Source organism: Charadrius vociferus, unplaced genomic scaffold (genome assembly GCF_000708025.1).
Source record: "Charadrius vociferus isolate BGI_N301 unplaced genomic scaffold, ASM70802v2 scaffold370, whole genome shotgun sequence".
NCBI lineage: Eukaryota > Metazoa > Chordata > Aves > Charadriiformes > Charadriidae > Charadrius > Charadrius vociferus.
In genome coordinates, this window is record NW_009646744.1 from 2888098 (window position 1) to 2915616 (window position 27519).

Consider the following 27519-nt stretch of genomic DNA (forward strand, 5'->3'; position numbering starts at 1 on the left):
AGTGGGGGGGCGGGGGGGAAGGACGGGCTGCACCGACCGGAGTGGTTTTATCTTGTCATCCACGTCAAACCGATATGGGTTTGGTCCGTGGGCTGCGACCTGGGAAAGCCTTCGTGGATTTCTTCTCCTCCAAATATGTCTTTTATTTCAAATGAGATATTGAAGGCGAGAGTGAACAACTTAGTAGCCGGGTTTTAAAGCTAGAGAGAAAGAAATGCAAGGTGAGCCTTGTGCCCGTCTGTTTTCTTCGCAAGTGTGGAAATCTGTGCTGTTGGAAGGATTTCCTGGTTTCACCTATATATTCGCATCCTCTGTACTCGGGTCCTTAATTATGCACCTCTGTGTTTCAGTAGTTGTGCTGCAACATAAGCAATTCAGTTATAATGAGATCTTTTGATTTTTGTGCTTTATGCATGAGTAATTAAATGGTTTGGCTTGTCTTCCCCCACCTCCTCCTTCACAGCGCGCTTATTACTTTAACTCAAAGTCATCTGCGAAATGACATTTTCCAAACAACTGTATAGTTGCTTATAGGGTCAAGAAAGTGGGAAGCGTATGAATACAGAATACAGCCTCCTCTGGGGAGCGTACGGTCTAAGCAGAGAGTGTGCAGAGAGAACGTTAGCTGATGGAGTAATCGAGTGGGATGGTTTACAGACTGGCATCGCTTTATGTTTGCTGATTTCCCTGCAGTCGGATTAAGCACATAATGGAAGTTCTGGGGAGGCAGGCGGCGGCGGAGGAGGAGGAGGGATTTCAGGCTACTCGGCTGTCAGGTGTATGAAAAATAAAGAACTGAAATTTAGAGTTACGCAAATACAAGGTAATAAAATTAAACAGTTGTCATGGTATGTTAGAGATAAGGTCTGGGTTGCTGGCCTTTTGAATAAATTAGATTATTCAAGTGTGGACTGTTCTTAGCACTGTTTAAAATATATGTTGAGAAAGTGCTGCGATCCTTGACTTTAAAGTAAAATCAAAGCTTTTTAAAACATTCTAGAGGGTACTGAGAGTGCTGTTGTGGTACTTACAGTGGTCTATGAGGAAAGTAAGCTGTCAGCAGAACGATAAATTGTTATATAGCTGTCAGCTCTTCCTCTCAACTTGTTGCTTGCTTTACTGTTTGCAGGTAACTCCCCGAGCTCGCGTGTCCGTGTCCGTGAAGGCAGTACACTGTCACCGCAGCACCAGGTGCTGACCGGGAAATTGTTTAGCACGGAGCATCGGGTTGCTTAGCAACAACCTTCCTTTACTTCATTTGTGGTTTTTTTTTTTTTCTCTTTTAATAGGATCAGTATTCTGTATTCATTTAACTGCAGGTTACTAATTTGCTTTCCAGTTAACAGATATGAAGTGCAAACAAGAAGGAGAAACAATTCTTTTGGAACTGTTTTGCTCTCCTCATGTGATACCTTCGCATGGCACTTTAAGGTCATGAGATGCTTTAGAAGCTGTTGGGTTTGGAGACCTGGGGGTCAGAGTCAGCTGCAGTGGGCACTGGTGGTGACCGATCCCACGGCGGTTCGGTTGGGATGCAGTTTTTCCGTGTGATCATTATCCTTGCATCTACCTGGAGGTTGGAGAGACTGTGGCTGGTGGAAGTGATGTGCTAAATAACTGGCTTGGAGTAGGTGACAGTGAAATTCTGTATGGCAGAAGATAGGACTCGACTCCTGACCTCCTGCACTAATATTTTGACCCCTCATGTTATAAAACCATCAGGCAACCTTCACGTGTATTCTGGTGCCATTCCCAATCTCTTAGAATTGTTAACTGACCTTGTGTTCCTGTAGAGGTGTCTTTCGCTGTGAAGTCGGTGCCCTTTCTTGCATTACTAACTTATTTCCGCTCTGAGTGTCGTTGATTTTGCTGCCGTGCAGGTGGTCTAGCTCTTCAGCCTACTCTGAATTCCTTGTTGGTTCCTGGCTTCAGAAAACAGTGCAGGAAACCAGCAGCAGCGTTTGGGGAGAGCTGGAGAGCCAACGTGCTCTCTGCCAGGCCTCGGGAAAGAGGTCAGGTCAAGGTGCGTACCTGGCAGCGGCGACAGAGCAAGTCCTGAGAAGCCTTTGTGGATTGTGAAGCCCTTTGGAAAGGGTTCGCACCCCGCAGTGCTGTTGCTTTAGTTTTGTTGGCAGCTTTATGCAGGCTTGTCTTGGAAACCTGAACTTCAGGTAGGCTATTGACGAGGCTTCTGACTTGAAAAACAAAACCTGACATTTGGAACGTTGTGCTGTGGTGAATTTGACTTTTTTTTTTTTTTTAAAAGCAAAGTGTCATAGAAAATATCAAATTGGTCAGTTTTGGGTTTCACCTCACTTCCATTGCTTTATCCTCAAACTTATCCCTCAAGCAGGGGAAACAGTGCGTAAGAGAGCAATCCAAGTACTCCAATTTCGGCCTGGGCTACAGACTTATGCTCAAAGGTGACTAATCAAGTTGTGAAATTAATTTGTATTTGTTCTGTATTTTTTTATGGCTTATAGTAATGTTGTTCTATCAGTGTACATGCAGTCAGGAGGCCTGGTGTCACGTAAGAGTTCTTCATCATTCTTACAGTTACCAAGCTTAATTTACAATGGATTTTGTAAATCGATTGTTGAAAACCCATCTGATACACTGCAGGGTAATTTTCGAAGGTGAGTCATAATTGTTAGCATTTTTGTGTTTGCAAGCTTTTTGTTTCGACACCATTGATTTTGGAGAATTATTAATTACTAAGATTTATGAGCAGCGTTGTGAGGACAGTAGGGTATAACTGCATTTCCTAGCTGAATGATAAGTAGCATATTGAGATTAATGGGTGGAAAATAATGTGGTGTGTACTTTTTATGCACAAATAACAGAGGCAGTGAGGGTGAGATCGCTGGCACTGTAGCCTTGGCTGTGTAGTTAGCGTGGATCTGTAGGATAGATACTCAGTGAAGTAACAGCTGGCTGTGAACTGCAGCCTAAGGCTTTCGAGGGAGCGAGGAGCTGAATGACCGGTGCGGTATTTGTCTTAACTCAGTATTTCAGTGTGTTCTGTGCTTAGCTTAATTTATTGTCAGAAGTGCCCGAGTTCAAAGTTATTTTAACTTGGAAATGCAAACTTCCTCACCTTTTGAAATTTAACTACAATGCTTCAATAGGAAACCAGCTGTCTTTGTTTTGCTGTTAAATGAAATTCTGTGATTTCATTCTGGTGGCAGCTGTTTCCAGTACTTGTATGGTAAATATAGATCCACTCTCCAAGCTCATCTCTCTGGCATGTTTTTGAAAATTTAAGTGTTGAATCCCGCAGGCATTTCTGGTCTGGAAGATTAAGTACTTTCATTTATCTAGGTTCAAAAAAATTGTCCAAATCTTAACTAATTCCAGAAATCTGGAAAATAGTACAGGGTTGCAAAGAAAATAATCTTAACTCTAAACCATGAAGAGGGTCTTTTCTGCTTTTCAGATATATAACTGTGTATGGGGAATGTCTTCAGTATTCAAACTGTGTGTTTAGGGGCATGGGGGGAGCCACAATGCAACTGGCTAAAATGAATGATAGAACACTGGGAAGCATTTTAGTAATTTTTAAGGAGTTGTGGCTGGCTGTGGCATGCATTTTCTAGTGTATTCTGCTCAGAAGGGTTTAACTTGTATAGTCTCCCTTCAGAATGTCCATTTTGTGGAAACGGTATGAACAACCTGTGTAGTAGCTTTCTTGATGGCGCTCTTATCGCACTGGAAGTCTCACAGTATTCTGTCTGATGTTCCCGTATAAAGCAGAAATCTGAAGATGCTTTTGCCAGTGTTGTTTACTGTTTGGAAAGTTAGTAACCTTTTTTTCAATTTTTTTTTTTCTTCAAATGAGTAAAACTTAGTTCAGCTATACCGACCAACAAATGCATAAAAAAACACCATTAACCTGTCAAGTTTTATTTTCCTGATCGGTGAATTATTTTATGATAAAATCACCCTTCATTCCATCTTTGTGACCAGTTGGCGGCTCACATGAGCGGTATGGGTATGAATAGTTCTCTTACTAAAATTAACTGCAGAAACTTTCATAGATTAATTCTCTGTCACTTGAGAAACAGCATGGTGACCTATGCTGAAACTGGCTGTTCGTGTCTTTGCTGTAAGCTAAAATCGGTGTCAATCGTCAAGTGAAACTGAGTTGTTACGTAGTGGATGCTTCCGCTTTCAGTCTGCTCGCTTGTAGGACTGCCAGCTGTGTGGGAGAGCGCTCTTCTTTGGTCGGCTTGCTTTTGGGTGCTTCTGAAGATAGAAATAGTATCGTGTGTGAATTTCGGTCCAGGAGGATGGATTGCGCTCAGGCACTGGAATGCTTAGTTGCTGTGAGGCTACTGTAAAATAAAACAAAGATCTAAGTGTTAATAGCAAAATACTAGTAAATTTACATCCCCTGCAGCATTACTTCTGTCATTTACACCTGATTGTTTAAAAAAAACAAAACAAAACAAAACAAAAACAAAACAAAAAAAAAACAAAAAGAGGCTCGATGACTAATAAAATTCGAAGAAAAGAGATTCCCAGGAACATCTCTTATTTTCAGAAGTGATACACAACACTGACTTTCTAAAAGGTTTATTGTTTTTTTTTTTTCTTCCAGGTCCTGTTCAAAATCAGCTGATGCATTCATCAGATGGCCAAGGATATAGCCCTTCAGTTCCAGGGTCGTACTCGCATCAGACGCCGGTGAAGGTTCCTCCACATCAGTCTTCTGGACAGTATAACTATAGTGGCTCTCAGAATGTTTCTCAATTAAACAATTATCAAGGACCCGGGCAGACTCTCAATCGACCACCAGTGGCACCTTACTCTGGGTCACCAGTCCAGCAAACAGGTCCTGTTCCACAAGTGCTGCTGCCCACATTGCCAAATTCAGCTGCTGTATCATCTGCTGGTAGCTTTCCTCCTGGAGCTAGCCCACCAGTGCTTTCAAACTGGCAGTACAGCCAGACTCCTGTGAGTCAGCCCGTTGGGTCTCAAGCAAGCCATTTGGCTCAGGTGACGGGGACAGGGTCAGCTCAGCCGCTGTCGTCATTATCAGGAAATACAAATCCTCCAGGAAGTTATCAATATGCTGCTTCGCCGGGAAGTCCTCCGCTTCAGAACAGCTACATGAAGCCAGGTAACCATCACTTTTTGGTATTTTGCCAGTGCCTGCTTCTCAGCGTCCTTTTTTAAAAAAAAAAAAAGAATGTAGAATTGACTCTGCAGCGGCATTTTGCTTGTGGAACGAGGTTGGCAAAGGAGATACTTCGAGAAAATGCACATCACAAATACCAGAGTGGTTTCTGTGCATTAGAAATGGAAGTTCTGTGCGCAGGTCAGGCATTTCAGTTGGCTGAAGCAGGTGTCTCCTGAATGGTGTGTCGTTATCTTGGGAAGCTGTGTGTGGGTAATCCTGTTTTCTGGGACCTTCGCTGTTCCTTGGGGTGGCTGTTGGAGCATGGGTATGCTTCAGTCAAGCGGGGACTTCGGCACTTCACAGTTGAAAACTGTAGTCCTGTTTAGTGAGCGTCGTCTTTTGCAGTTTAAAACTCGTTAGCCTTTCTGGTAATCACTTGATACGGGTAGTTCTCAGAACAACCTCAGTCAGGTTGATGCAAACAACTTGAGCACAGCCTGAAAAGAAAGCTGAAAAGCATTCTGTGCCATTGAAATGGAGGCCAGTTGAATGGAAAGCTTCCTTCCTCCAAACTTGTAATTTTCAGTACCTAATAATAATAGTCAGTCTTCAGAAAGTACTCTGAAATCATGAGACTTCTGTTCCTGCTGCTTGTGTGCTGGTATATACGGTGGTGAAAAGCTCTTCTAACACTAAATAGTTCTATTATGTAACTTGTGATTATTACGGAAACAAAGTTAATAACTCGAGTTTCTCTTTGCCAAACTGCTGTTTGTTGTTATAGAGTCTTTTCTAAGTGAGTATGCAAATGCGAGTTGCATACAGAAATATTTCAAATGTTAGTGCAAATATTTTTTCTTGTGAAATGCTTTCAGCCTCATTAGAGATTTTTCTTTATGCTATTTTTTTGTTATATGCCTGATTAATTTTGTTATGATATTCAAACTGTCTTAAGCTCACAGAATTTATGAAACACTTTCTGGCAGTTTATTGGAATAAACAATTAGTACTTTGGAGTTAGTGAGGAAAATGCTGAGAAATTTTGGAAAGTGGCAAATGAAATGAGAACAAGTGTCTGAAATAAGAGAATTCTTATATCCGTTCAATGGTGAATCCTCCTGAGCAATTTCCCTGGTATTTTTTTGTAGAACAATGATCACTTTTAAAATGAATTTCGCTCATTTGGTGATCGCGCTCATTCTTAGAACGAAGCTCTGCCAGCTCCCTGCCTGCATGGCCGACTTTGGACGGCCTCTCGGACACAGACTCTCTTCCAATTTCTGATAGTGTTGAATGCACATAGCAATTATTAATTAGCTTTGCAGTATCAAACACTAAGGGAACAAAAAGATAACTTCACTGGATGTGATTAATTTTTTTTCCTTCCTTTTTTCTTTCCCTCCTCCATTAAATGTGACCATACTGTGCAGTCTCTTCAACTTCCATATTTTGTGTGGTGGGGAATTTGTCGGTATACTTTCATGTATGGCTTGCAGGCTTCTGTACCGCGGTGAGACCTGGTGATACTGGGCAATTTGGCCTTATCTTTTGGAAGGCTAACTTTTATATTACAACATATTGGTGTCTTCCTAGAGTTAAAGAGCAGTTATACTGGCCTCTGGAATAATAGGGAACAAAGGGTGGACGTGCTCTTAGGATTTGGCATTATTTGAAGGGAAGAAAAGAAATTGGGTTTCTAAATGGCTTGAGAAAGTCCTAGAATTTTAAAATAGAAGCAATTAAAAACTTTCCTGTGACTTTTAAGATGGAGGGTTAAACATTTCAGAGCAAACCACCTCACACTTGCACAGCAAGTTTATTGAAACTGCCCATTGCTGATGCTTTCCCAAGTGAAAGCTTTTTCCCAAGTAATTTTAGTACCTATAGAATCTGTACATTGCTGTTTTGCATCAGGTTATTGAAGTGGAAGATGAGCATCGTGTCAGAAGGAACCTGTCTAGACTCTTAGTAGTTCATTATTCTCTGTCTTATATGGAGCTGTGCTATATAAAGTCCAGACTTAGTAACTGAAGTTGGGATGCTTTCTATACCTCTTGAAATTCTTATCAACAATAGCAACAACAAGCTGAAAGAGATCATGGATAATAGCTACAGGAACCCAGTACGAGAAGAGATCTGAAGCTGTAATACCTTCTACACATGTTAGGATTTATATATCTCCTGCTGTTTATCATTTGAATAAGAGCAATATTTAGAGTTCAATCTGTCTGGTTTTGTAACACAACTTTTGTGACTTTTTCAACTGGGTTAAATTCCTTCTAAAAGTTAATATCTTTACAGGATCTGCGCCTCCACCAGTGACTCAGCCTTTAACTCCACTCCACCCCCCTGCTAGGCCACCTTTAGGACCTCCGCCAGTTGGTGGTCCACCTTTAATTAGGCCATCTGCACTGGTAGCAGGACCACCTAATACACAATCTCTGCTAAATTCAGCTGCGAATCGAGAAGGTAGGAAATAATTTTCTCTTTTTGTTGAATTTGAACGTCACAACATGGTCTAATATGCAACCTTTAAAGTCAAGTACACTGTTCTATTAGACGCTTAAATAGTAAAATTGATACTATTACAGCATGATTTTATCTGAAAGGCGCAGGTAAGGTCCTGGAAGGAAGTAAAATATTTCTTGTTGACAGTTGTTAATAAAATAAAAATAAGTAACAATCTAAAATAGATTTCTAAGTGCTGTTTAACATGTCCGTGTCTCCCATAGTTGCCATCTCTTTTTTTTTTGTTTGTTTTAAGTTTCTAAAATGGTATTGAAATTCTGATTTCTCTGCATCCTTGACTACTGTGGAGGATATAATCTGTGTAGAACTTGCTGTATTGTTTTATTCTGCAGGGAAAGCTAAAATGTGAACCTTGCAATTCCTTGCCTATTTATGTAGCTGCACCTTATTCTTACTTTCTGTGTAAAATCACCAAAACGCGTCTTGGATTTGTTCATTTTCTGAAGGTTATAAGTAAAGGCTGTTAAGCATCAGCTGTTGAAGACAGATATCTGACTTTCTCTGTCTCCTGTGGGCTGTGCACAAATATGCCATTGTTTAAGAGCTCATCAGGGCTCTGTATCAAACAGACCTGCAGTTGTATTGCCCTTTGCACCCACTCTAGATGGGGCCATGTGCTAGCTGGCGGTTTTATTTTTACATACATAGTTTGTTCTGTCAAAACTGTTGGTTCCTTCCATGTTCAGATTGACAGTTTCTTGTGTGTGGTAACTGTGTGAGTACAAGAATAGCATATTCAGATTTAGCTTAGTTTTGAACATATGAAATGCATTAGAAACTGCTTTCGCTTAGAAAGTCTTTTCTTCATAATGAAGAGAAACACTTCCAGGGCCCTGGAGAGATAGAAATGTTTAGTCTGTGAAGTAGGTTGACTGCTGTGTACTAGCAAGATTCGGTGTATAACATAGGTTCCTTTCATTGGGTCAGCTTTGAAGATTTTAATGATAATAAAAAGTAAATTCAGTACCTTCCTCTCCTTAGCAATATATATTTGGTTTTGTATATTTAGACATAGCTTACAAAAAGCTGTCCTTTGGGAGCACTCTCTCGATTTCAAGGTTTTTCTTATCTCGGCTGGAATTTATAGCTTGACTGGTATGTGATCATATCAGAGCTATTGGTGTTTGGTGAACAGTACTGGACTAAGTGTGTAAGTGAAGGGAATTTGGTGTTCCCGTGAATTATCAGTGGAAAGACTTCAAGGAACTCAGTACCTAAATTCCAAGATACTTTGAAAACTGCCGCTAGCCCATAGACGCTTCCTCTGATGAGGAGGGAATGTCCCCTGACACTTTACTGTGTATTAACTTGGAAGTTGTGGCGAATACCTAATCTAAAGTAATCTTAAAAGATCGTTCAGCCTGAAGTGTAGGGACTCTTGTTTTCCTTGAAAAAAGATCGTGGGGTTTTATGAATGTCCTTTTTTGAGGTCAGGTCAGCAGGGGAAGTGTGTGTGAGAAACAGGCCAAGATGTGTATTCAATTCAGTTTCATCCTGGGACAGAAACAAAGTAGATCCAAACTATGCAACTCTCAGTGTTCATCCAGCAAGTAGGATTTCTCTGCAGTTACCTCATTGCAACTTCTTAGTAACTTGTGAAAATTTTTACTGGGATTGTCTTTCTTAATAGGCGATGCTACATCAGCTGCCAGTGATGGGTCTGCGGTGCAAAACAGCTATGATGCAATAGAAGGTGGTGGCCTCATGGGTAAGCCTTTGGATTAAAAATGTTTACTATTACCTAACTTTTTTTAAGAGGCTGGGAAAGACAGAAGTTTAGGCATTTATGTATGAACGTATATACATGGTTGCGTGTCTGTCTTGAAACTAAATATGAAATTTGAAGCATTGACAATATGTCTTTGCCTGTAAATATGGCAAAGTAGTTGAGCACTTTGCAAAATCGAGAGTAGTTTCAGTTGTTTACACTTAAAAACCAAACAAGAAGCCCTCCTGCTGTATCAATGCATTGAGCAAGCTACAGTTCTTCAGCAATTAATTTTAAGTATTTGTCTATCTGCCTGTAGCAACGCCGCATCCTTCTCCTGCACCCCCGAATCTTAAGGTGAACAGAAGTGTTGGGTATTCTTACCCTGCCTTACCTCCAGGCTACCAAAATACTTCTCCACCCGGAGCACCAGGAATGCAAGCATCTGCTTTGCAATATCCAGATGGATCAAAACACTTCCACCAGGTACAGATTGTCGAGTTTTTATCTCGGTACTACCAGTGGTGTGTGGAGGGGGTAAAGAAAAGTGACAATTGGCATGTGTTTGTGCATCTATGGGGTGCTGCTTCTACGCTTCACTGTTTGCTGCGCCATTTGTTCAAGGTGATAGACGTAGCCTGAAATGAATGCTTTTGCTGACGCCTTGGTACCAGTTTGGAAAAGCTGTGTGCCAGCTCTTTCTGCAGTGTTCTATCCTCGAATCTGTTCAGAATATGTCTCTTAAAACTTTCAGCTGCTTTTGGCATGTTTTTCTTCCCTTGGGTTTCTGTTGTTGGCTGAAGTATGTGAACTTTCACAACAAACTGACCAACACTTTTGCCAGCTAAGCCTCTGTAGTTCAAGAGCTTTGTAGCAAATGTATGCTATTCTTTACCTCTTATTATCTTACGTGCCTAAGTCCAGTTTATGTAATGGGTAGTATTTCTAAATATATCATTGTAATACAGTGGCTGTTAATACACAAAGAAATTTAAAAAAAAATTGAAAGGGAAATATGTTTGCTTTTTAAATGAACTGTGGGTTTCATCCAAATAATTGGTGTTAATTTATTAAATTCTGTTTGACTCTAGCCTGCCCTGGGCGCTAATCACTTAACTGCATCTATGGCTGGCCTGAGCCTACAGCAAGAAGGATTAAGACCTGTGAATCTTCTTCAAGAAAGAAATATTCTTCCTACAACCCTCTTGAAGGCTCCTGTCCCAAACTTGCATGAAGAAATCCAGAAGCTCAACTGTAGTCCTGAGTAAGATTATAAATTTGCTATCATTCGTCAAAATAAACGGAACTATACATTCCTACTTGTAAACATAGCTCTTCACAAAATATTTCCTTAATTTTGTGAGTAGAAAACATTGAAAATAGGCTTCACTGTGTTACGATAAAGGCGGTAAGTGGTTTAAACTTTGAAGTGAGGAGAATTATCTGTGTAGAAAGGATGAAGAAAAATACGCTGCTTGCGAGGCAGCTATAGATAGGTCAATCCAAAAACTTTACAGTATAGCTGGCAATGAATATGATTGAGAAAAGATATAAAGTAGGAGTTAACTCACTTGAGTGAGGTACGCCAAAAAGATTGTGAATGCAGAAACATGAGTCATCTCTGTGTTGAAGTAACCATTTAAAACAATGGAGTAGATGGAATGCCAAACAAGAGGCTGGCAGTTGGTTATTCAAGTCATCTCTCTGAGGAGACCAACCAAACTGTGCGTAACCAGGTACTCCTGCTTTGCAAGTCTTTTATGATAGATAAAGGAAATAACAGCATCTTTGTGAAGCTGGTCATACAAACAAGCGGGACTGGATTTACAGAAGTACTGTGCACATCTGCATTTTGTGGAAACCACTAAGTTCTGAAGTCCCTGAAATGACTGTGGGGTTGTTTATAAGTTATTTTTGCATAGTTTTAAGACAGCTTTTTAAGCTTTGCTGGTTCAGATTTGTATATAAGGCCACCTCAAGATGGTGGTCCAAAATAACACAGTATATAAAGATTTGGTGCAACTTTGAACGTTGTTAGGCTTAACTTTGACTTGAGTGACTAAAATGACACTCAGTTCTGTGTAAAAAGCATGTGTATAAAATAACATAAGAACTCGAAGCCTGTACTGTGGGTCAAGCTCAGAATAAAACAGAACGGTTTGACAGAGTTGGAGAAGATCCTTTATCTGGAAACGTAAATTCACCATCACCAGCTTTAGAAAAATATAAAGGATGCTCTGTACTACTGAAATCATCATTTTATTATCTGAAAGCCTCTGAAAATAACCCTTTGTCCTCCATGTAGGTTGTTCCGCTGTACCCTGACTAACATTCCTCAAACTCAGGCCTTATTGAATAAAGCCAAACTTCCTTTGGGGCTCCTGCTTCATCCTTTCAAAGACTTATCGGTATGACAAATATTCAAAACTTCAAATGCTGAAATATCAACTATGCCTTTACTAGAGTCCAGAGCTGGACAATGAATTGTAAAATAAAAAAAGGGCAAGTACATTGGCTAATCTTGGCCCAGAAAAATTACCCTGGTAACAGACATTTCCCTGTTCCATACAGATCATTGTGATTTTTCTGAAATTTTTCTCCCTGCCATTTTTAAACTTTCAAGCCTCACTTTATAAAATAAAACCTTTCCCAAACCTCAAAAAAAACAGAAGCTTAGAGGCAGCACAGCACTTGGAATTTAAATGTGTTGCCTTCTGTCACACTCCAGTATTGCTTAGGTAGCTTTATCTTGTCACATATCAGTTGTAGTTATTGATTTCCCATACCAAACCTACTACTAATTCTTAACTTAATTAAGAATTAACAAAGTTAAAGGGGTTTGGATGTCCTCAGGTAGCCAGGAGACTTTGTGAATTTGGCAGTGCCTCTTTTAAACATTGTTATTTTTCACAATTTAAGTAATTTTTTCAAAGACGTGGGTGTTTTTCTGATTTTTGATCTGTATTGGGTGTAGGACACGGTCTTAAACCATCAGTGTAAAATTCAAGACTTTAGAGGCTTGAAAAGGGAACCTACACAGTCAGATAGGTTAATGCTCAGTTCCAACCAGTCGTCTTACTAAGGAATTGTAGGAGTGCTGTGAGGATGCAGAAGTACTTCTTCCTTCAACAAGTCTGCTTTGACTAGCTGACCAGGAAGCACAGTGTAGGTAATGTTGTTACGGTACATGAACAGCTGTAGTGTGGTGATGCTTTAAAACAGGAAGCTTTTCTTTTCCAGCAATTGCCAGTGGTCACTTCAAGTACTATTGTGAGATGCCGTTCCTGCCGGACATACATTAACCCTTTTGTCAGCTTTCTAGACCAAAGGAGATGGAAATGCAATTTGTGCTATAGAGTGAATGACGGTAGGTTTTAAATGTGCTTATTGCTTTAGACTGTTAAGGTTAACCTTTGCCACCTTCGCCTTTGAGACTGTAATATTGTTGGCCGTATCAGTACTGGGGATCGTCATCAGTCATGCTGGGGCTGTGAGACATGAGAAATGTTTCCCATGGGCAAAGACAGTGGTGTCAGTAATGAAGCAGAGTCAGTCTGACGTGGTTGCCCAAGGTACCCTAGAAGGTGACAAAGTAGCTGCCCAACCTAGTTTAGATCTCCAAGAAGTGTTGCCCAACGGGCACAAAAGAGTTGATGTATTTGTTTTACAATGTGCCACAGCTATTACTAGTGTGAAGTAATAATATATAAACTTATGTGCATAGTTCCTGAAGAATTCATGTATAATCCTGTGACAAGAGTTTATGGAGAACCTCATAAAAGACCTGAAGTGCAGAATGCTACTATTGAGTTTATGGCTCCATCTGAATACATGGTAAGGCTTTATTTACTCTCAGTTATTCTCTCCCTTTGCTTTATTTCCAGAAGAAAGACAGAAAAAGCCTTGTTGTAGAGGATGCTTTCCAGCTTAGTAGAACAGTTGCTGCCTCAAGGAGTGTATCTGAGAACTCCTAGGAAGAACTTCAGATAGTTCTCCATTTCTAAACGTATATGATGTCAAAGTTCTCCTGTATTTAGAATATGTAGGTGTTTGTAGGTCTTCTGGAAGAAAACTAGAATTCTAGAATTGCTCAGTAAGAAACAAATGCATTTAGAAGTTTTTCCTATCATCTGTGTGCTGTTTTAATAGAGTTTAAACTTTTAGTGGAATTAATAAACCCAATCTAGGAAATGACATTTTGAAAATTAAACATAATCTTTTCTTTGCTCAGCTACGTCCACCTCAACCACCTGTGTACCTCTTTGTGTTTGATGTCTCTCATAATGCAATAGAGACGGGATACTTGAATACAGTCTGCCAGACCTTGTTAGACAATCTTGACTTGTAAGTACCTTTTTCTTAGAATCTCCTATTTTTGTTACTCTTATGAAACTTGTGATAGACATCGACATGCCAGTACTTCCCGTTAAGAAGAGAAACTATGGCTAGCAATGGCCAGTGTTTTGTATTTAAATATAGTGTAAAGCTGTAGTCTTTTTTTCCATCAGAGGTGCATCGGTATAAAAGGTAATTTGGAGCCTTGTTTCTCAGTTTGGCTCTTTCCTATCTGTTTCACCAATCAAAAAAAAAAAAAAGAATAAACAACATGTTTATGATGTCTTTTGAACTGTATTTTTTAAAAGCTGAAATTTAGATAAGTATGTGCTGAAAGGAATGCACATAAACTAATAAACTTTTCATAAATACATGCTGTTTGAACTTCTATGAATGCTGCTTGGTATTTTGCAGCGTGTTTCTTCCTTTTCTTTCATTTCTTATTACCCTCTTAAATTTCTTGAGCATCTGCTAGGTGACTCTAGTATGAGCTCCTTTTTTGTTATTTTTTTTTCTCCAAAATGACTTAGTCAAGCTGTTGCAGTTTTGCCATTAAGCTAACTACTTGGTAACAACCTTGGACAGGTGCAGTGGATGTTTAGAGAAAAAAAAAAAAAAGCCTGCAGAAGTGAAATTTCATCTTGCTGAACACCATATGTCTCATTTTTAGGCTTCCTGGGAACACGAGAACAAAAATAGGCTTCATAACATTTGACAGCACAATCCATTTCTACAGTCTTCAGGAAGGTCTCTCTCAGCCTCAGATGCTTGTAGTTTCAGATATTGAAGGTATGCAGAAATAAATTGTGATTAGTATCTGCTGATTTTGACAGCCTTTTAAAAAAATATATCTGGCGTGAGTTTCTAGATCAGATCATTAATTTCTCCAGTAATGCCTTTAGAAGTAGCATATGTCTGTGTTCTTTTATGAAGCCCCTGATGTCTGACAATGCTGTGGCTGTTCATGACTTAAAACATGGAAACAGCCTTCTTAACTTCTAGTTTAATTTGTACAATTATCTAGATTTCTTTTATGATCCCTAATGCGTGGTAAATTCCTATAGATTCTGTGGTGACTGATGCTTAATGTGTGTTCTTCTGCCTTTAGTTTCAAGTCCCATTTCACTCTGTTACATAGGGCAAGGCAGAATGAACACTAGAAAGTCTTTGCTATGCGTTTTTACTTAATAGTCTTGATTATCCTTCAGCCCTGATTGCTATTCTAACATGGCATTCTAGCCACAGGTATGCTAATGAGAAAAAAGCAATCCACACAATTATGTTTAAATGGGTTTACACACTGATACTGTATTCTTTTTTCAATAGGTATAATGGTCGGCAAATACAATTGGGGGAAGCTTGATGTGTTTTTAAAAAATAACTTAAATACTTTTTTTTTTTCTTCCAGATGTATTTATACCAATGCCAGAAAACTTATTAGTAAATTTAAATGAAAATAAAGAGGTAAGAACTACCTTAAATAACTAGTGACATTCATACAGTTTGAGATATGGTTGATTGTTTCTGGATTACTTAATGCTCTTTAACAGCTACAGTTTAAATGCCAAGTTTGAGGTGGAAAAAAGAGGTCTTTAAAGTTATCAGTGTTACTGTAAACATTTGCCAACCTGAAACAAGACAATACTTGACTTTTCTTAGGGCTTTTACTCTACTACCTTAATATTAGAAGTGGTAATACATGTTTATGTATGTTTGGCAATCAGCTCTGTAAAGTAGAAAACTCCTAAGTTGTAATATTTTTGTTTTCTCATTTGTAGCTAATTCAGGATCTGTTGAAGAGCTTGCCACAGATGTTTACCAAGTCCCTGGAAACTCAAAGTGCTCTGGGGCCTGCGTTACAGGCTGCCTTTAAACTGATGTCCCCCACTGGAGGTAGAATCTCTGTCTTCCAGACACAGCTTCCATCTGTGGGAATGGGAGCTCTAAAGTCACGGGAAGAGCCAAACCAAAGAGCAACAGCAAAGGTTAGAAAAGCAGAAGGGTTGAGAGAACTGACTACCCTGGTCTGTACGCATAGGTGATTCTGGAATTGCCTGTTCTGGGTTAATTTTGTGGTTCCCCTGTTGAGCTAATCTTCCTTTTTTAAAGTAGTAGAAAGAGGGGGAAAAAAAAAAAAAAAAACCACAAAAAAAACCCCAAAAACCAACACACCCACCCAAAACCACAAGCGCTATAAACACAGATTAATGATCTGATTTTTTTTTTTTTTTTAAGATATCACTGTAATCAGTGATGGAGAATCAGTTATTAATGTCCCTGAAAACAAGCAATAAGTGTGTTAATCTGTTTGAATTTCCTTTGTATTTTGTAATACGCCATTGTTTTAACAGGACATACATTTGACACCATCGACTGATTTTTACAAGAAGTTAGCCTTGGACTGCTCAGGGCAACAAGTTGCAGTGGATTTATTTCTTCTTAGTGGACAATACTCTGACTTGGCTTCTCTAGGTAAGTCATATTAAGCTGTTCTGGGGAGTAACTCTTGTACATTTGGCATATATATAGAATCTACATTAACATTTAGTGTATGAACCTGATTTGAATGAATCTCATGAGTCAGGATGCAAATTCATCCTTGATGAGCAGTGACAGTGAATAGAATGTACTCTTTCAGTCTTTCCTGATTTAACCTGGCTGTTTTCATATCCTCCCTTAGCGAGTCAGGATTCTTGTGATCCTGGTATAAGTGGCTGAAATACTTTTTTTCTTCTGTGTCTTTTAACCATCAGTGTAAACATCTTTAGAGTAAGCTTCGTTAGCATTTTTTTGTCCCCACTTAACCAAACTTTCGGTGACAAAGTACCTGTCATTTCAGACCAGTGGGAAACTGTTTCACACCTGAAACTATATACGTACTTGAACATACAGTTGTGTTACATCTGTGTCTCTGTATGCAGGTCTGTAACTGTGTAACAGAGTTATTTGCAGGTGTGAACAGTTTAATACTTAAAGGGATTATTGCATTCAACTGGTGTATTTAAAGACTACAGCAGCAACTGTCTGCACCCTGCCAATGTATGCTGGTTTTATTTCAGGTTGTATATCAAGGTATTCTGCAGGTAGTGTCTATTACTACCAGTCCTACCATCATAAACACAACCCCGTCCAGGTGGAGAAATTGCAAAAGGAACTGAAACGATATTTAACTAGAAAGATTGGGTTTGAAGCTGTCATGAGGATAAGATGCACCAAAGGTCTGAACATACTTTTTTTTATTGGGGGCAGGGGGTGGAGGGGAAGGAGGCATTTGCGGTTATTTGGGAATGTTTTGTTTGGAGTTTTGGCTGTTATGTAAGCTTAAATTGTTAAAAGACAAAAATTAGAAAAATCAAATTCAGTACCAGGAGTCAGACCGTTTATTAAAGACTGTATTTGCAGTGTCTTTACTGGCATCCAACTTCCATTTTACAATGGTTAAAACTGGAAATTTTGTTGGACAATATCAAGAAGGGACTGTTTTTATAGTCAAGAGACTTACTACTATTCTGCATTGATTTGAGTTCCAAATTCCTGCTTTCCTCTAGGCTTTGTGGATTCTATGGATTAGTTGTCTATTTGGGATCTATACCTTTCCTGAAGATCCTTTATTTCATTGAGAAGGATCTTAACATTCTGGTACAGAGCCATCTGACAGTGATGGCAGATGTGAAAATGGTGTCTGTACTTCACGACTATAAAAATAAAATTAATTCACTACAATGCTTATCTTGTAGGTCTTTCCATTCATACTTTCCATGGGAACTTCTTCGTGCGATCTACAGACTTGTTGTCATTACCCAATGTAAACCCGGATGCGGGATATGCTGTGCAGATGTCAGTAGAAGAGAATCTTACTGATATGCAAGTCGTTTCTTTTCAGTCAGCTCTCCTGTACACATCCAGCAAAGGTGAGGTATACAGGTAGTGTCAGCTGTGTTAACAGTACACTATTCACATGAGTCTCTTTGTGTCCATTTATCAGCTGTGATTCAGTTGTAGTAACTTACACAAACTATTTAATCTAATACCAAGATCACAGCTGTGATGCGTTACTGCATGTTGTTGATGCTACTGCTTCTTCCAGACCAAGAAGTTTCTTGGGAAAATTAGTTCTGGTCTGAAAATAGGTAGGCTTAACCCAGAAACTGAGAACTAACTTTTTTTAAAAGCTACTGAAAATGGTCTGGTTCACCACTTGTGTGATAAATTAGATTGAGTCTTAAGTTGGGGGTGGGGGGGGTTGCTATTGAGTAAATGGTGCATTTAATGTATTGTTTCATAAAACAAAAGTTATATTTGGAGACTACAGTTTTCTTTTCTTACAGGTGAAAGACGAATTCGTGTCCACACTATGTGCTTACCTGTTGTAACAACACTGAGCGATGTCTTCCTAGGGGCAGACGTACAAGCTATCACTGGGCTGTTAGCCAATATGGGTAAGTGTGATAAGTGCTTGTTTGGATATGTATGGATGATATCCCTAAAGCTTGGAGCAGTAATCCTCTGGGAAGTAACTTCAGAAGAAAACATTCTCTCTTTCTAAGAGTGCTTTCTAACTTCCAAACCTGAGAGTTGTTTTTTTTTTAATGCTTGGCTTAGGTAAAGTATCAGCGTAGCTGTATGTAGTCACCTGGACTTGGTCTGGTGCGTCGTCATGGGCCCCGGCTTTTTCTCTGAATCACTTGTCTTGACTTCCTCTATAGTGTAGTAAAAACTTAGTAAGATATATGGAAGTATATGTTAAAATGAGAAAAGCGACTGTTTTCCTACCAAGGGAGGAAAAGCCTCTTATTTGAGCTTTGTACTCTATTTTTAGCTGTGGACCGATCAGTTTCTGCTACCTTGAGTGATGCTCGAGATGCCTTGGTCAACGCAGTGATAGATTCTTTATCTGCTTACCGTTCATCAGTCCTAAGCATTCAACAACCTGGTCTTATGGCCCCCTACTCACTACGTCTCTTCCCACTTTATGTATTGGCACTCTTAAAACAGGTAAGTGTTAAAAGGAAGCCATGCAAGAGGATGACTGTCCGTTTGGCGCATCAACCTGAAGTAAAAGGACATTTCTTTGATGTACAAAATAGCATCTATCTTCTCTTTCCGTATTTTTGTAGGACTCAAAATTGAGAAGTTGCCTGATTTAGATTGTTTAATAAAACCAGCCTTCCTGCAGTTTGCCATATTACTGAGATATTTTACAGATTTGAGAAGTCTTTCTTGCACAGATGAAGTTCTCTCAAGATAACAATTGCATCTCTCTGCGCCCCAGAATTTGATGACTTGAAAAGTCAATGTAGAACAAAGCCTATTTAATTGTTTCTCAGGCCTGGGTAGATAATGTATGATTTTACAGGTGATGAATGCATTTTTATCTTGGAGTATGCTACGTTATGAAAAATTGAGGGATTTGGAGAATATTATGGGACAAACATACCAGGGTAATAATGGACGGGCCTTCTGCTCTTGCCTGCAGAGACAGCCATAGGGGATAGAGAAGATGTTTACAGAGTATCATTAAGGAGACTGATCTAGTTGAGAAGTGGGAGTTTAGAAATGTATATGAAAACAAAAGTGTAAGTGCTACAGGCAAGGAAACAGGAAAATATTAAAGACACTGACTAGTCTAGAGAATGTGGCAGGGTACTGGCAGAGTGCTTTTTCAAGAATTTAATTTTTGTGCGTTTCTGGAAATGTAGATCCACACAGCAGTTCAGTGTGGATTAAGAAAACTAGCTGGCTGGCAAAGAGGTAGTTGGCTGGCTGTTCTTGCAAAAGATTTAGAAGCAGTTCACAATATGCTCAATGTAAGTATTTTTTGATTGGATTTCCTTGAACTTATACTAGAAGTCATGTTTAAGTGTTGGACAAGCTGCCTTTCTGTTCTAGAGAGAAATTTCCGATTCATACCTCCTGATAAGGAATTAACCACGTGTTGCTACTAGCATGATCATAGTGACATTGGAGCATTTTCATGTAGAATACTCTATAATTGTTTGACCCAATCAAGTGGGAGGAGCTAGCCCTTGGTTCAGTTATAGCTGGCTTTTTTTGTCCCCAAAAGGCAGGACTACATTGTAAATCCAGAATTACCTAAGATTCTGTACATTGAAGCCAATTGTAAACCCCTCCAATATTTATTCTTTTAAATTTCATTAAGTAGCATTTTTGAGGTGTATGTTAGAAGAGATACGTTTCAAGATGCTTTCATCTTAGCTGTAGTGCTCACTAGAAAGGATTATGGTGCAAGGTCATGGTAAGTTTCAGAACTTGGAAATGGGAATAAGGAGAATTGTATGATTTGTATGTGAAACACTAAAGAGAACTATGGAGAAGTAAAATAGCAGTGGTAAAGTACTATACTTTGAGAATATACTTGTGGCTCAACTCTAAGACTTTTAAGTAAGTTAGAAATAAACAATAGCTGGCGTGCTAAATTCACTTATCTCACTTTGCTTTCACGGTCAAATTAAATGCCTGATTGTTTGCAGAAAGCATTTCAAACTGGGACGAACGCACGTTTAGATGAACGCATTTTTACCATGTGTCAAGTGAAAAACCAGCCCCTTGTTTACCTCATGCTTATGACACATCCCAGTCTGTACCGAGTTGATAATCTCACGGACGAGGTGAGTATTTGCAGTGCTACATGGTCTGTTTGTCTGGTCCCAAAGATTTGTATGATGTGAAAATAAATTTGTGTTAAGTCTCACAAGTTTTCCACCTTAAAGCTGCATAGCTAACATTTACTGATTTGTATTCTTTCCATTTGTTGCATTTATGCATTTGTTATTTGGGATTGGATTGATGAATTCTGGAGGGAAGCTGTGCTGTTGCTATGGATGGATGGGAAGGTTTTTTCTAACTTATTTCACTTTTTGCCTTATGTCATTATCTTGCACTATAAATCGCATGTAAAGACAGTATAACATACGCTTTAACTTTTTTTTTTCCTCTGTAGCTTCCTTTATTTTAAAATGTCAAAGTAGTTCTGTGAACAGTCAGACAATGTTTATATAAGAGCCTGAATAATTTTAGAAATCACACCTTTTGTACATAATGAATCTGATATTCCAGTTCTAGAACTAGTTACCTAAGATTAGGTAGATGAAGTACACCCTCTCTAAATAAAACATTAAGAGATTTATCGGTAAATTATGCACTTGAAGTATGACTGAAGCTGGACCTTTTTTCTCAGTTTAGTTTGAATATTTAGTGCAATATGTCCTGTTCTTATTTAACCTTCTGTTCTGGTGCCTGTTTCAATGCATCAAGATGTGAACCACTGTTTTTCTTTTTGCTTTTTCCTTTAGGGGGCACTTAACATAAATGATAGAACTATACCTCAGCCACCCACTCTCCAGCTATCAGTGGAGAAGTTGAGTAGGGATGGTGCTTACCTTATGGATGCTGGCTCTGTAAGTTGTGTGGTGGTGGTGAATTTTAAAAAGTATCCAAATTAACTTGACGCATTCTTTCTGAGAACTCAGAATGCATAGGAGACTGCTGAGGTGTAGTTTTGCCTTGGATTAATGTTATTATTGCTGGGTATCTTTCAGGTAATGTTTCTGTGGATTGGGAAGAACTGTGGGCAGAGCTTTATCAGCCAAGTCCTCGGAGTTCCAAATTATGGCTCAATACCGCAGAATATGGTACGTGTTTGCTTTGCCGTACACCACTTGTACAGTGCCGCCAGAATATTATTTTCACAAGAAGTAAAATACCACTATTCAAATAATAGCCCTCCAGTTACTATTCACTACAAATGCAGATTCAGGAAAAGAAATAATTTCATTTCTCCAGGCTGAAGCTTTATAGATCTTCCCATGAAAGCACGGTAAGAAGAGGCTGGCAGTGACTAAGTTTCTCAGAACTGCGGGAGCAGACTGAGAGTACTTGCGAACAGTAGGGACAGTGGGTTAGTGGGAAATCCTTCTGCAATAAACCAGGTATCGATCAAAGCTCAGTCATCATCCTTCTAATAGCCAATTGCTGATACCAGTTTAGTGCACCTGACAATTTCAAGCCCTTTCAAAGGAGACTAGACTAAAACTGTGTATTATAAAACACACCTGTCTGGGTTTCCTTTATACCTGATTAGGATACAGTTGGGCTATTTTAAGGATTCCTTTTGCTGTTTTTTTCTGAAAAATATCATGTACGTATTAATGATACCTTTTGCCTCTTAGACACATCTCCCAGAACTTGAAACTGCAGAATCCATCAGAACAATATCTTTCATTTCTTGGCTGAGAGAACAGAGACCTTTCTTTCCTATACTATATATAATAAAGTAAGTGTTTTTTAACAGTCTTTGTTCTTCTTTAGGGACCTTTAAACAATACATATTTGGATATCATATACTGAACTTTCTTAATGGAAGTTTTAACAATGGTGCATGCTGCACCCAAGATTTGACAACGGATATGACTTGTTATGGGTTGTCTCTAATTAGAATTTCCACAGACTAAAAAAGACTAAATGTCACAGAACAATCTTTAGTTAATGTCAGATACATGAAGTAAATGCTGATAAGTGCACTTGCTAGGAGTAATCACGAGGGCTATTTGAGATCCTCTTTTCATATGTCCTTAAGCTCTTGAAATATCTTACCACTTAACCTGTAATTTTATTAATGCATTGTACTGTAGATCTTGGTGAATGTTTATTTCACTCAAACACTTATATTTTCATTTTTAAGGGATGACAGCCCATTGAAATCAAGTTTTCTGCAAAATATGATTGAAGACAGAACAGAATCAGCCTTATCATACTATGAATTCCTCCTTCATATACAGCAGCAAGTGAATAAATGAAACACTAGCCTTTGGCTTACTTCTTTAAGGAAAGATTTTGCAGTAAAGAACGATTGTGCTTGTAATATCTTCATTAAATCTGTGGCCTGAGGCAGTTGATGAGAAGTTCTCACTGTGATTTCAACGAACTAAAGCAAATAAAGGACCACATCTGAGAATCAAATGTGCAACTACATAATATTGTACCTTAAAAAAAAAAATCAAACTGTTGGAACTGGTTGAGCACCTTTAATTTGCTGCAAATCATGTTTTTACTGTAAGTAGTTGCAGCATGAAGTACATTTACAAAGGCAATACTGAAAAGGTGAAATACATTTTGTAAAATAAAGAGTTCTTTGTTGTTCAAAATGTATATTTCTGTAACTCTTTGCATTTTTTTTTTTTTTTTTTTTTTTGCTGCTAGATATAAAACCTCACAATACTGATCATGATTTGCAGGGAAATTCTTTCTAAGTGCATCCAGTGATTACAGACAGAGCATCTCAATGTTCACCTTAATTCTTAAAAGTAGCAATGAAACAACTGTTCATTGTGAAACGAACAAATACTTACGAAGCGTAGAATCCAGTGCTTGGATTGGATAATGGCTAATAGGACTAAAGGTAAGCTTAACATGGACAAGATGGCTGAATTTGTTAAAATAAGTCAGTATTCTAATTAAAAAATAGTGGGGAGGAGCAGGCCCTATATGAGACACATTTGAAGAAGTCCGTGGCTGAGTCAGCAGCAAAAGCAGACTTAGGTAGATGGCAAGCTTTGTTTTTCTTCAGTAAAAGGAATAGTTTTAATTTCAGTTTGTGAATGGTATGGGAGGGGAAGGGCAAGGAAGGTTATCTCAGATTTTCTGGTTTATGTTTAGTGGGCTGTTTAGCTCTTGTTTACATTAACTGAAAGTTAGGCCCCTAAAATCGAGTGTGTTTCTGAAGTGAGTTTGTATGACAGCACTTCAAACCTAATGTTTTGAGACAACATTGAATATTCTGACATTAAAATTGGAAAAGAAATTATTTTTCCAAAGACAAAAATATTATATTGGGTTTGAAGATTTGTTTATGGTTTGAGACACGCTTGAAGTTTTCAAATTTATTTTTTTTACTGCAGCTGTGTAGTGAGCCTAGGTCCAAAGCCAGTGTGCACCAAATAAAAGCTTTAAATATACTCTCAGATCCCTGCCAGAGCTACAGATTGAAGCTAACATTGGACTTGAAGTGAAAATTTATATACAAAAAATACTTAAATCATTTTATAAACGTGAATTGATAATTGTTCCGTTTTGGAAATTAAGCTATTGGTAGCTACCAATGTAAAGTCTATTTAAGTTCCTGTATCCCTATGCCTGTGGAAGTGTTTCGTATGGAAAAATCTTGGTTTGCTTTTTTGTTTAAGAGTGACAAACTTAAAGATCTTGCAAAACCTACTTCCTGGGACAAGTAACTTGAACAGGTAAAACACTTACAAGTGGTCAAAACGTACTGTGATTAGGCTAGTTAACTTACATTTTGTGATACAAATGTCAAAGGACACCATAGCGTAATCATTTGCTACCATTTCAGGCTGTAGCTGCACGTGATTGTCAGGAGTTGCCTTACTTCAGGGGAGGAGTTTCTTTCGGGAAATTGTTCTTGTCGCTTGAGCACAAGAAGCTGATGTTCAGAACAATGTCTAAAATAGCATGAAAAGACTATTATAGAACCAATTTAAGCTTCCCTGTCTGCTGTCTCCATAGCAAACAGGAGTATATTTACTTGAACAGCTTTTCAGAGAATTGCACAGTTTCTAGTCATAGTGAAGAGGTTTTTTAAGTTTTGACAGTCCGATTTTTTTTTTTTTCTGGGAAAAAGGGGTTTCTTCATTTAAATCATCAATGGAAGCTATGCACTTGCATAGGTTATGACTCAAAACTTGTGTTTTGGGTATATTATCACTCAGATGTTGAAAATCATCCTTGCATCTAACAGCCCACCCAAAGTCTGTTTCTTACTATGACTGTATTTTGCTACTATATCCCTTATTTTTTTTAAAAAACATAAATGTTGGAGATGGCTTCATTGCTTTACGTACACCAGACTAATGGCTAAAGATGTCAGTCTTTGTGGCAATTAACAACTTTGAATTAGAGTCCCTAAGTTTTACAGAGCAAAACATTATAACCAAGAATCAGATGAACCTTCTTGGAGTTCTCTTCACTTTGGAAGAAATTCTGTATCGAACTTCATTAGTTTATTCCCTTGCAGTGGGAAAGGCCTGCTGGTTCACCTTGTATTGCTGTAACGGCAGTATAGGACAGATGAACACACAAACTACCTATGATGTGTCATTTTTACCTACAATGGAAAAATGAGGACACTGAAGATGAACTGCAGAAATATGCAAGAGTGGCTCTGGTATTGAGATCTCAGCATGACAACTCTACCACTGCAAATGTACTCTATTTTTCTAGTTGAAGACTTTTTTTTAAACTATTTCTGTATTTGACACATTAGTGTTCAGCCAACATTATTACCATCCATTTTACTTTGCTTTCATTATCGTTTTTAATTTAATATATTTAAGTCCACGTAGACTATGTTGCAATAACTAGAATGATTCACTTTTGTTTAGAATTAATTTCTTAACAGAATTTAATCAAAGATGCAGAATGGCTGTTAAATAAGGGACCATTAAATCTGATTTTAAGGTTCTTTTTACTATTGTGGATGTATTCCTTATAGTAAATTTAATTTTGTAAAGTAGTGTATAATATTGTAATATTAAATCTTTGTTTTCTGAACTCAAACATTGTATCTTCAGTATGAAGTTATAAATCTTTCCCCTTCTGAATTTGAGACAGGATTTACTTGTCCTCCTTTTTACAGTTTGTAATTTTCACTGTTTTATTCCTGTAAAAAGTCATTTGTAACACATGCAAATGCTTATTTTATCTGTGCTAATTTATCAGATTTGGCTACTCAATAAAATTAATTGAAAGAACTCATGCAAGTCCATCAGTCCTTTCTTATAAATAAAAATAGAATACTGTATTTGATCAGTCAAGATAAATACCATGTACCAACAAGTGGTAAGTTCTACTTTTAGCTAAAATGTAGTATTTAGGTGATACAAACTGAGAGGGGAATTTGAGAAAATTAGTTACAGCTGACTAAAACTTTTTTTCTGTCACTGGCATTTTTTTGTCCCTCCAGAGCATCTGTCAGTCAGCATTGTTATTCAGTCCTACCTTGGGGTTTGTTCTCCCAGTAAGCCCACAGTGGTGCCGTACCCCATCATGCGGTACCCTGCCATCTGGCTGGAAGTTGATCTCAAAGAGCCAGCTGACATTGATGGTTGGAATTTAGCCTTCAGCAGTGTTCCCAAGATGGCGATCAATTTTATTGTAGGTAATCCTGTATCTTCATTTAACATCCTATTCTTTCAACGCTTTTTTTGTAAAAGTCATTCCATCTTATGCCTGCCAGTTTTTTTTATGAGCTGTTGTCACTGCTGCTTCTGGATCATCATACATAAGTTAATGCAGGAGTGTGGTACTTTGACCTCTGTATTTAATAGTTTTTGACTACAGAATTCTGTCATTCATCACTCAGTATTGTGGAAATATTAATTGGACTTGTCAGCACAAAGTTTTCCCCCAATCCATGTAACGATCTGTCCTGCAGCTGTTGAATTTCACCACTCTGGCTGCAGCTCAGCGTTCAACAGGCATCCATCCAGCACTGGTCTTCAGAGCTCCAAGTGCAGGATCTTGAAGACGAGTCCTGCTTCCTGCTTCCAAATGAAGTGCCTGAGGCACAGTCTGTGAATTACGGAGTGCAAGTCGTTCAGTGTCAAGGATGCTGAAGGTAATTAGTTTGAAGTATTGCTGGAAAGTATCTACATCACAGTGCTCATTTGATTTGTCTTTCAGGTACTTTTGCTATGCCTATTAAGCTATGTGAATGTTCAGCTGAGGGAAGAATGCTGTGGCCCAGTTTTATGACTTTTTGTCACACAAGTAGAGGCGTGATGGACTTTCTATTGTACATATATATGAAGATTATGTCAACTGTACTTTGCTAGAAAGTACCCAAGATTCATAGAATCATAGAATGATTTAGATTGGAAGGAACCTTAAAGATCATCTAGTTCCAACTCCCCTACCATGGGCAGGGACACCTTCCACTAGACCAGGTTGCTTACAGCCCTGGTTTATAATGTTACAGTAATGCTGGAATCCTTGAGAGGTCCTTGTTCCCTTGTTTTTTTCCTCAGTATGCCTACTCAATCCTTTCAGCAGCTTACTATATCAACAACAGTGCAGTGGCACTACACTGGGAATGTGATTTGGGAAGCTGACCTGTGCTGCCTAACACTACCCTAGACAGCATTTCCCTACCTTGTGCGTCCTCTCTGTGTACACATACAAACATCTGCCTGCTAGGACTCCAACAAACAGCATATTCTCTTCCCTTGTTTAGAGATGACAAATTAACTTCCCAAATTCGACTGCACAGCAGCACTCGAAGCTCTTCTGACAGGAAAAACCTCCAAACGCGGCACCGCGCTCCCCCTCCGCGCTGACCTGCTCTGCCAGCGGGGCCTCGCGCTTCGAACCTTCAACACTGCGCGCTGGAAACAACGGCTCCGTGAACACGGCCTAGTGAGCAGCTCTGAGGTTCTGCTGCTTTTGTACCGTCACGATTTTAACTGTTGCTTTTTTCTAATTAGGGAGTGTTCGGTAAATACTACTTTGGTTAGAAACATGAACCTTCATTCTAATGCTTTAAGTTTCGACACAGAACGCTGCTGTCATCTCTCTGTATGATGAGGGAAAGGTTACCACCCCGCACTAGTTGTTTACATTGCACGGTTAAGCAGATTTTCCTCAGTGAAGGCAAGGCGGATTGCCCAGGTTTACCGAAAGCAGAATTTTAAGCAAACTAAGGAAAGAGATGGCCAGCGCGAGCGCTCCGTGCGTGAACTCGCGTCCCTGCTGCTTTGTTTTCCCTCCCGCCGCGCAAACCCTCACCGGGCCC

The 27519-nt window shown here is 38.8% G+C and overlaps 1 protein-coding gene across 1 annotated transcript; it reads left to right on the forward strand.

Annotated features, from left to right (window-relative positions):
• Positions 1 to 780: 780 nt before the first annotated feature.
• Positions 781 to 22881, forward strand: SEC24A (SEC24 family member A). The gene is made up of 23 exons (XM_009890932.1): positions 781 to 823; positions 4601 to 5122; positions 7424 to 7591; positions 9282 to 9359; positions 9679 to 9845; positions 10451 to 10623; positions 11665 to 11767; positions 12600 to 12726; positions 13084 to 13193; positions 13591 to 13703; positions 14365 to 14483; positions 15103 to 15158; positions 15473 to 15679; positions 16046 to 16166; positions 16754 to 16912; positions 17432 to 17605; positions 18023 to 18133; positions 18514 to 18689; positions 20186 to 20323; positions 21008 to 21112; positions 21254 to 21346; positions 21884 to 21987; positions 22396 to 22881. Exons 1-23 carry the CDS (start codon positions 781 to 783, stop codon positions 22508 to 22510), a joined length of 3282 nt encoding a protein of 1093 aa, XP_009889234.1. The 3' UTR covers positions 22511 to 22881.
• Positions 22882 to 27519: the final 4638 nt, after the last annotated feature.

Excerpts from the sequence above, each read along its gene's own strand:
- SEC24A (XM_009890932.1), top strand. The coding sequence starts at position 781 with ATGAAAAATAAAGAACTGAAATTTAGAGTTACGCAAATACAAG. Across the intron at positions 13,704-14,364 it reads TTGTTAGACAATCTTGACTT|GCTTCCTGGGAACACGAGAA; the intron begins GTAAGTACCTTT and ends TCTCATTTTTAG. Across the intron at positions 20,324-21,007 it reads TTGATAATCTCACGGACGAG|GGGGCACTTAACATAAATGA; the intron begins GTGAGTATTTGC and ends TTTTTCCTTTAG.